The sequence below is a fragment of the Battus philenor genome, unplaced genomic scaffold (assembly GCF_028537555.1).
Source record: "Battus philenor isolate CCGP_79_NKW_IND1 unplaced genomic scaffold, ilBatPhil1.0.hap1 SCAF_24, whole genome shotgun sequence".
Taxonomy (NCBI): Eukaryota; Metazoa; Arthropoda; class Insecta; order Lepidoptera; family Papilionidae; genus Battus; species Battus philenor.
Window position 1 is genome coordinate 3,629,642 of NW_027181687.1, and position 11,308 is coordinate 3,640,949.

General features: G+C 37.4%; 1 protein-coding gene across 1 annotated transcript; it reads left to right on the forward strand.

Annotated features, from left to right (window-relative positions):
• Positions 1-298: 298 nt before the first annotated feature.
• Positions 299-1,626, forward strand: LOC137924578 (serine protease inhibitor 77Ba-like). The gene has a single exon (XM_068767972.1). It carries the CDS (start codon positions 328-330, stop codon positions 1,516-1,518), a length of 1,191 nt encoding a protein of 396 aa, XP_068624073.1. The 5' UTR covers positions 299-327; the 3' UTR covers positions 1,519-1,626.
• Positions 1,627-11,308: the final 9,682 nt, after the last annotated feature.

Here is an 11,308-nt window from a genome sequence, read left to right on the forward strand (position 1 = left end):
AAGTTTAGCAGCGACCATTTGAGACATCTTTTGAACAAGATTAACCTGTTCCTCGCATCAAAATACAGAAAATTACAGATTTTGCCAATATTTAACGTAGCTAATTCTAATACATTAAAAACGTACATAGAACTGGTTCTAAAGACTAATAGCACAAAAAAATAAATGTATATTCAAATATGGAATGCCGATTGCGTCGCTATCCGTGACGCATAGAACACACAATCGCGTGGAACGTAAACATGTAGCATCTATAAGGAAGGAGTACATCAGTAAAACCAAAGCAGGCTCAGTTCGCGCCGGGGCACGGTAGTACACGGACGTACGATGTATCGTGTAATAACAATTTTATTTTTCGCGTCCGCGTGTTATTGTAAAACTGACTTTAGTGGACGTGCGAGAAACTTTAGCATTGAACTATTGCATTACACCGCACAGGAAACAGGCGGTCATGTAGTGATATCGCCTTTCGGTGTTTGGACCCTGGTGACAGGCGTCGCTCTCGGCGCCACGGGCAACAGCTACGATCAAATAACCAAAGCGTTTCTCTTACCTAAAAACCCAAAATCCTTGATAGATGGCTACAAGAAATTATCGAGGACAGTTCTCAGCCCCACTACCTCAGCCGTGAGCCTCACGAGTAAGAACTTCGTTTTCCTAGACCATGGCTTCGCCATATACGATGATTTTAAACAGACATTGAAAGAGGACTTTGGTGCGACGATCAAAAACTTGGACTTTAAAGACTCGGACAAGGCCGCGGCGGCCGCCAACGACATTATACAAAAGTCTGGCGCTACTGTCTCGAACGTTTTGAGGTCAGACGACTTTACCGAGTCGAGGATGATCCTGACAAACGCAATATCGTTCAAAGGACTTTGGGCGTTGCCTTTTAACACGTCCGAGACTACAGTTGAACCATTTTACGACGAGACCAATAAACAAATAGGCAAAGTGAACATGATGTACCAAAAAGCAGCCGTCGCTTTTTCGAATATACGAGATATGAAAGCGCTGGCGTTGGAGATGCCCTATGGCAACGATGGAAAATATTCCATGTTACTTCTATTGCCGTATCCAAAAGTCAAGGTAGCGGAAGTGTACCAACAATTCGAAAAAGTAAGCATTACGGATATATACAAACAGTTGCAAAAAGATGTCGATGAATTTGGTCTGGAGGAGATCGATGTCAGAATACCGCGGTTCCGAATAAGTACGAACGTGATTCTCAACAAGCCGCTTAGTTACATGGGCGTGGAAGACATCTTCCAGCCAAACTTGGCGAGTTTCGGGCGTGTGACTAAAGAGGAGATATTCGTTTCGGCGATTGTTCACAAAGCGGACATCGAGGTAACAGAATCAGGTACAGTGGCTTCAGCCGCTACCTCGGCGTACCTTGCAGACAGGATAGCTTCGCCCAATTTCCAAGCGAATCGTCCATTCATTTACTTCGTCATGGAAAAACCCACTGCGACTGTGATATTTGGTGGAATTTATTCGAAACCCACTGTGTTTTAATTTTAATAAACTATATTGTACTGCTTTGTAAGATTTTGATTGTGTTGTTTATAAAAGAGTGTTGTCAGGTTGGACAAGTCAATTAAATATATCGTCCAATTATAAACGGTTTTGTTTTTATTGAAACTTAATATTTGGTTTAAATTGTGAACAGCGCCATCTAGTTATACAAGTTTTAAACACCGAAATACATTAACTGCTTTTCACTTTCTCAGAACTTTCATAAACACATTCATATCCAAAATTTGAACAACAGTAAATTAGATAATAACTATGTTTAGAACTATCATCTGCGATATGATTTAAAATAAATCAATACTAATTTCCTATAAGGAAATCGGCTGTTCTACGAAAATACGACTTGTTTATACGAATTTTTAATATCAGGTTGCTCGATTGGACATTGAAATGCATCAAACACTGACGCAAACATGTTGATAGTCATCTTCCTGTTTACATCTTTTATTTAATCCACGTTTAGTAGGATTACAAGTGTTCATAGGGTAATCCAAGTCATTTACATTTGTCTGTACCAACCACATACGTATGTCGCAGATTTTTATATTTTACACTTAATTTCTGTTTACACTGTAAGCTTCACACATTAATACTATCTTGAATGGTATCCTATAATAGAATTCCCATTAAAGCATCAATGAATAACGTAGCAATTGGTTGAAATTAAACGCAATAAACATCATTATGGGTTTTCGGCGCTGTTGATTTCACTGCAATAAGTAATTTTTTGCATTACAATATGGTTAAAATAATGATGATAGTTATAAAATTTTAATACATTGAATAAATCATGATATTTATACTGTAAATAAATTTATTTATTTATAATCCTTCTAAATATTATATAATTATTACATTTTGAATGTTCAAACAAAAAAAACAGAATCCCCCAGTCCATCTTTAAGGTAAGGTGTATGTAAAACATGTAAACGTACCAAAGATAAACTACGATGTCAGTTAATGTGTGTACCATATATAACCATATATAACGTATGTTAAAGTAAATAAGACAGACGAAGCAGAAAGCAGTCTGAAACTGGTTTGATTCTAGCGATAAAGTCTTATGTAATTCAGATCTCTGAATATGTTCTCCCCCTGCACCTCAGTAAAGACCAAGAGACGTCCTAAAGACGTTCTGCTCACGTCTGAGTATTCCCACAGAACACTCACCACACCGTACCCCCTGCAGACACTTACAACACTGCAAGCGCAAACCACTCAGCATCACCAGCAACCACTGCACCTGCAACACTTTACACAGGTCGTCGCGTTTTACATACCAAAACAAAACATCACCCACAACGCCAAAACACCCGTTTTTAGTGAGTGGCTCCCTAACCGCGAACAGCGTAGGCGGATCGTGGTTGGATCCGGATCCCTCTTCGGCTCGCCTGTGGTCCACACTGCCGTCCCCACCCGCCAGCACCCTCCAGCAACACACCCGTCAAAGCTCTTACACGAAGAGCCATAACTTAGGGCTAACAGCATTAACAACTTCAGAAACAATACATACATAGAGATGCGTTAACCTTACAGTTTTTCCACTGCTCACTAACAAGTTTCCAGAGCACTGAGAACAGCGTACTCTGCGTACCATAATGTGAATAATCCCCCATCTTTGGAGGGAATCTTTGGAGGACTACGATTTACAGCTATGGCCTGAAACTGCGATGACTAATGTAGAAAGAATTTTTTTAAATTCATATTACTATGGCATATATATAATTAATTATTATTTACTACTTATCCTTGTTACTTCGACTGTAGTGCCAGAAGTTATTTACACGTCGCATTCCAATAGAAAATAATAATTATTATAACATATTTCTTTAAGATACTTATTGATGGGGTTATATATAAAAACTATACCTACATGCCCCTGAAGGTTTTACAATTTTTATGATAGGGTAAACATAATATTCCATAATATAATAATAAACTTTGAATTTTTGATACTAGTGTAAACTAATCTACACAGTATATTAATATGACAATTCAAAAATAAAATCGTAACCTACCTTTGGACTAAGCTTTATAACATGGGAGAATATTTAAAACATAACTTATATATAGGTTCTTCAGCCTATAAAGATAATAAAAATATATAAATTGTAGTAATGATAAAATGTATATCAATTTCATAATTACGTATTGTTCGTTCCAGTCGCAAGACTGAATACTGCAGACGGTTCATACATTAACCCCAAAGTATTTCTGGCTATTATTTATCAATACGTTCACACTGTCCTTTTACGCCATATTTAAAGTTATATTCCGAATTAAAGATCTTATAACTATATAAAAAATGAAAACAAACTTATGGAATTTTCCATTCATTAATCAAACTCTTTTGTGTTTTTGTCGCTTATTTTAACAATTTTAATTAATGAGGATATGGAAGTTCTAATCAAACAGAGTTTAAGTTTGCTTTTGCTTTTTTGTTATGCTGTTTGCTAACTGGCATTTGCAGCTTTACCTGGATTCAGGATACAGAATGTTAAAGATGCTTAGCACAAACCTCTGTACTACTAAGGTCTATTGCTTCCTAATAAGCCACGACTCGTGTCTTTATATGAAATTATGAAGAAAATCTATTCGTCTACTGTCCATCGAAGATCGTCTGTTTACCATCTAACTGGAATCACGTATAGAAATAGCAAATGGCATTTCGTAGCGCTGAAAGCAGTTAACATAAACTTCCTTAGTCATTAAACTTAAGGGCTCATTTAGATTAGATCGTTATTTCACCACTAGGTGGACTGACGATCTTGTCCAGGTCTTCGGAAGAAGCCGTATGCAGGCCGCTATCAATCGATCCTGCTGGAAATCTGTGGTGAAGTTAAGCTATACATGATGATGCCATGATTGGTATACTGCTTAACACTGGACTCACCTAACAGTGGACATCTTTTGGCTGGAATAATGATGATTTTACAGGTTTGGTAAACTGAATGACTGAAGTTTGGAATTCAATTACTAGGAACGTAAACCCTTATAGGACTATTAACGAGTTATAACAGATTTTAGTTGGCAGTTAATTCCAGAGGCAGATGAAAAGAATTATAATGGTAGTTAGAATGGTAAGGAGGTACACTAAATACAGGTTTACTGTTTGATGTAATTGTCCACAGCCTTGTGGGACTGTTATAAGTACGTCGATGTCAAGACTCGCAAATCACCGATGTAAACCCTAAAGCCAGAACTACCTTCAGAAAGCAAAAACAGCATTTGCTGCTAACAAGTAAAGTAGTTAAGTTCGTAGAACCTTCAGTTCCGCGAACACCAGCATTAACATCAAAAGATACAATATATATGTACAGAAGCGAATGTTTAAATTCGGAAAAAAATTAGTTCAAATTTCCATAGTAGATTCATTTATAGGTAACAAAGTAATGTGACCAATACTAATCAATTTGTTTACACTTTCCAATTTTGTAATTTCATATTTTACGCCGGATTTAAAATTGTATTCAAAATTTAATAATCTTATATATGACCAATTAAAAAAATAACTCGCTGAATCTTCCAATCAATAAGTAGCTCTTTAGTATTTTTTCTAATTAAACTTTTAGTTTTCAAAATAATTTTAATAAATGAAGATATGCGAGTTCCGTAGGTTAACTGCCGATATATATAGGTAATCGTTAAAAAGAAAGCAAAAGTGCAACCTAATGAAGCAAAGCTTAATGTTGCTTTTTTTCATAAAATGCTGTTTGCTAAATGGCTTTTACGACTTTACTGAGTTTGAGGGGGCAGAATGTTAAAGATGCTTAGCCCAAGTCTTTACAATTACTAAACACGTTGGCTTCCTCAAGAACCTCGGCTTGTGCAGGTACATATTCTATTTCACTAGTTAAGAAAAGGACCAATATTTAGCCACTTCCGCACATGCAAGCAGTAGATACACCGATTAGTGCCAAACACAGAGTCTCTGTGTTTGGCACTAATCGGTGTAACATAATTCCTGAAGATTCCCCGTGGAGGGGTGAAACGCGTGTTGTGTGATTTGGCGGTGGCGGTTGTGTGATTCGCATTGTTTGCCTCATACGCATTTATCAGCGGGCTGGCGGGCGGTGCATTTTATTGCACGACTACCACTGCATGTGCGGAAGTGGCTAAATATTGGTCCTTTTCTTACTTAGGATAGACTTCCGCGAGGTAACGCCTGATTCCATTAACTATTTCACTAGTTTCAAAAGCCTCTCAGTGCTGTTTGCATTCTCTTTGCTGCTATCCTGTCGTCGGTCACCTAGTAGGTTAAATGTTTCATATCGATTGAGAGAACATCTAAGCTAGTGATATTACTAGCCTAATGATAATCGTATTATATTAAAAGTGATACAGATTATTGTACGTCAGTTAAACCTATTAATACTTGCATTCCGGGGAAATCCCTGATCGTGTTCTTATTTCAATCAATAAATATTTCAATTACTTTGGCTAAGACATGCAATCCAAAGTATTTAAAAATTTACATATGGTTCTCTTCTACAGAAAAAACTCTATATCGTAAAAATGTATAATAAATGAAATGGTTACTATTATACATATTCTGACAGTTATAAATCATAGACAGATATTATTTTACTACTCGCAAGGAACTTTATTTCCCGTTCTCTTACATTAAATCTAGACTTTTTTTAACATGACTTATATGATAAGTTGCTTAGATCATCGGCGAACTTGATATTGTCAATGCCTGTTCATTATTACTATATTTATAGAGAAATCTTTCACAGTTGTTGCTGTAAGGTGATAGAATGTATTACCAGTAGCAATAAAGCAAGCTAAATTGCTGTCAGTTTTTAAAAGCACGCTAAAAGAGGTCATCCTTGGCCTCTGTAATAGGATATTGACTAGCTATTATTAGTAACATACTAGAATATCTGTCTATTAAAAAGTAAATAATGAAGTTGGAAGTCACAAAGAAGTTTAAATTGTGAGCTTTCTGATCTCTCAAGATATAGTTACGCTAGTCTAATATAAGAATATTTTTCACAGCTATATATATATATATATATATATATATATTTCACCTGAAAAATGTTTTAAATAAATACGAATAAGTATATAACAGGTTGTCAAATATCTCCCTTCCGCTTTTTTGCTCTTTATTCAATGCTTTATAAAAAGTGTTACAGTGATCGGATTTAGTTCAAATATGCGCCGTTTTGTTCGATAATCTGTTTCCATCTAGACGGCAACTTCATAACACCTCCATCGTAGAAGCTTATTTGCGAAGAACTCGGACAGCCACTTTTCACAAACCTCTTTTGAGTTCAACTTTACACCACCAAGGGCGTTCGCCATGGACAGGAACAGGTGGAATCACTTGGCGCTATGTCCGGGCTATATGGTGGATGTGATAAAACCTCCCATCCGAGCTCCCGTAGCTTCTGACGAGTCATCAACGAGGTGTGTGGTCTGGCGTTGTCCTGGTGGAACACTACACCCTTCCTGTTGGCCAATTCTGGACGCTTCTGGTCGATCGCCTGCTTCAAGCGGTCCAGTTGTTCGCAGTAGATGGTAGAATTAAGCGTCTGGCCATATGGGAGCAGCTCATAGTGGATGATTCCCTTCCATTCCCACCAAACACACAGCAAAACCTTCCTGGCCGTCAATCCCGGCTTGGCCACTGTTTGGGACGATTCAGCGGCCTTCGACCACGACCGTTTTCGCTTGATATTGTCGTATGTGATCCATTTTTCGTCGCCAGTCACCATCCGCTTCAAGAATGGGTCGAGTTCGTTCCGTTTTAACAGCATATCGCAGGCGTTGATTCGGTCCAGAAGGTTTTTTGCGTCAAATCATGCGGCACCCAAACATCAAGCTTTTTTTTGTATCCAGTCTTCTGCAGATGGTTTAAAATGGTTTGGTGACTAACTCCCATCTCCTGGGCGATGTCACGAGATGCCACATGCCGGTCTAACTCGATGTAGTCCATGATTTGATCGGTATTTGTCGTCACAGGTTTTCCGCCGGCTGGCTTATCCATGGTGTCGTTTTCGCCGGCTCTGAATCGTCGAAACCATTCCTCCGCGGTTCGAAGTGATAGAGTACCATCCCCCAAAACACCATTAATCTCACGGAACGTTTCTCTAGCGGATTTGCCTTTAACGAAGGAAAACTTTAAAATAGCGCGAATTTCGGCGTTACTGAACTCCATGTTTACACGTCTATACTGTTGAACGCAATATCCAAACTAATCATGCAAAGCGTCGTTTTGTAGGTTATGTCAAGACCTTTCAAATTATGTATAGTATTGCCAGATACAAGCTCTATAGCGCTTTGTACATAGCCGCGAAATCCAAAAGACAAAAAGGCGGAAGGGAGATATTTGACAACCTATTATATATATCTTTGTATGTTAATTTCATTTGTATGTATATGTACTAAGTGTATTATTCTATGAAATATATATATTTTTTAAATTTATATACCCTAAGCTGCCACTTCTTTCATGTCTCTCATCTCCATCTAAAAGCATAATTGTAATATGTATAATTTGTTTTCGTGCATTTCCTTTTTGGTGTATTTTTATTATTACTTGGTGTATAATAAAAAGAAAATAAATAATGAGTTGTGTCAGATTTGATGCAACACTAGACTTCACATCGACTCATCGAATGTGGTTTCGGGGCTTCCATTGCGGAAGGTAGTCGTAACAGGAAGTTACATCTTCTGATGACTTTTAGAAGGTCGTCTATTTACCTTGTGGGTGGACATACTACGCTGCGCTTGCCGTTAATTCTTATTATAAAACTTCAATTCTTACATATTTTTTAAAAACGCCTAAGTCAGTCACAATCGTAATTACAATCAAAATATATATCACTTGTACAGAACCAAAAACTATGTATTAATAAAATTCAAACAAAGAATTATAAACCTTTAAAAATTTTCAAAAATTTAGGAACTTAAGACATATTTATAAATAAATATTATCTGTTAAATGTGACACACAAAAAAAAACAAAACTGAGAAACGGCCGATTCAAAAATAGAACAATAATAATACGATAATGCGAAAATAATCGTTTTGTAATGGAAAACGGTACAATATAACGTGTACAAATTCGAATAACGTGGTTGCTAGAATAATATTTACGTTGTAAACCCATTAAACATTTTTCTATTATGACTTGATATTGATTTTGTTGTACCAAAAATTTTAATAATGTAGTGTACATCTATTATTAATGTAAGCAAACTTATTACATCAACTGTAAGTTATTCTCTTCTGGTTTTTCGTATATTATTGTCGTATATATTTGGGGTAAAGTTTTTGATATGCCTATAAGATATTAAAATATGATGATCAAGATGACTTTACGAAAGAAATTAATAGGACACATAATTATAATAGAGTTAACTATGGCCAGATAAACGTATACACATTAGAAATCTTTTCCGAATTTAAAAAAAAATTAATATCATAACGTTATATTTTTTCACATAGCATATATTGTTTAGCAACCACGAGTAACACAAGACTGTGCGTTTAAAAAATTAGATTTCATAATTAAATACTCATTCAAACGATATGGTATAAAAGAAATTTTAAATATTTAATGGAATCAGGCGTTACCTCATGGAAGTTCATCCTAAGTAAGAAAAGGACCAATATTTAGCCACTTCCGTACATGCAGTGGTAGTCGTGCAATAAAATGCATCGCCCGCCAGCCTACTGATAAATGCGTATGCGGCAAACAATGCGAATAACACAACCGCCACCGCCAAACTACTCAACACGTGTTTCACCCCTCCACAGGACATCTTCAAGAGTTATGTTACACCGATTAGTGCCAAACACAGAATCAACTGAGACTCTTGTTGTTTGCCGCACACGCATTTATCAGCGGGCTGGCGGGCGGTGCATTTTATTGCACGACTACCTCTGCATGTGCGGAAGTGGCTAAATAAAAGAAATTTAATTAAATACAAAATATGTTTATTTAATCTTAACACTAAAAATTAAACGACGAGTGACTGCCTAAGCCTATAACCCTCTGAGCCTAGTCACTCCATGGAGATTACTACGTAATGATCTAAAATCTCGGCGACCTCCCGTCATTATGAAATAGAAATACCTGGCCCAAACCGAGGATCCTCTGGGAGCTTCAAAATAGGCATCAAGATAGGTGCTATCTTCGCCCTGACACTAGGAAAATCAAGTGCCACTTGGGTAGCAGTAAAAGACCACTCCTAAAAAAATTGAGAACCTTCTTTACTTCTCTCTATAATTCCCTAAAATTAAGTGAATAAATATTGACAAAGACACCATCGAATCCTGCAAAGACTGCTACACAGGGTGAAGTTTTAAGCAGTCTTCTAACTAACATTCATCATTATCATATCAGCCGTTAGTTGCCCACTGCAAGGCATAGACATGACTGATAATGCGCTGCCAGCATCCAGCGACTTCTTGAGATCTTAACCATGTCATCGGTTCACCAAATGGAGGTCTAATCACATCGCGTCTAGCCGCTCATCTAACATTACAAACATATTAATAATTGTAATGTTATTTTATTTAATTTTTACTTACTTACTCCGCTGGCTCAGTGACCCAAAGTGGGTCTTGGCCTTCGAAGCGAGAGACTTCCACTTTCCTCTATCTTGCGCCATCGTCTGCCATTGGTTGATATTCAATTCGCGCAAGTCTGCGTCAACGCGATCGATCCAGCGATACCTGGGTCTACCCACTGGTCTTCGACCCCTCGGTTTTTCCAGGTACGCTACCTTCACGCTCCAATCCGATCCCATTCGCTCCAAGTGACCAAGCCAGCGGATTCGTTGAGCTTTACATTCGCCAATGATATTTGGCTGTGCTACTAAAGTCTCAATTTTGGCATTCTTTCGGAGCCTCCAAGATCCGTCTTGATTTCTCGCTGGTCCCAAGATCTTCCGCATGATTTTGCGTTCCGTCACTAGCAGTTTTTGTTCTTCTTTCAAAGTTAGCGTCCAAGCTTCACAGCTTTATTTAATTTTTGAAGACGAAAATTATATGTTATCAACTTATTTCTATTCCTTGTGTGGGCAACCCCACATATGTCATCTAAATTTATGAGTACTACGAATGACATAAGAACGTCAGTGCGACAACGACTTAATAAGTATCGGTCGAATTAATTGCGTTCTGCAAAGATTATTAATATTAATTGGAGCACTCCACAATCTCCACAGTTGTATTAATACCCTGTCCATGACTATTATTTTTTTTTCAAATGACTTTGAGTGTTTTTGCGAACGGACAAAACATTACAGATATATTTCGCACAACCAAAATAAAAGCAGCTTTATTAGAAAAACTTCTCGCAAAGAATCCAATGTTAGGAATATAAATCGCCGTTCTAAGAAACATCATCTTGTCCTAGATTACTTAATGCTTCAATAAGAAGGTCCATGACCAATGTGTATTACCAGTAATGACTTACAGTACTGAAACGTGATCCCTCACTTCAGGTCTCATTGGCAAGCTAGCCAAGTCCCTGGCCAATTAGATCATAATCATAATTAGATAGCCGTGTTTAGAATCACCAGTTGAAGTAATCCGGACTCAGATTCAGGTCTTTTTGGCCAGCTCACCGTTGCTCAACGGACTGTGAAGATGGGTTTACTCAGGAAATATTTGCGAAATGAAGTTAGGATTTAAGAGATCTGCATACCAGATCGTACTAACGAAAGTAGCCGCCATGATTGGTACACAGGATGTCTAGTTGTAGTGACAATATATTACGCAGAAGTGATGGCCGCTGAAGCCTTAAGGTTCT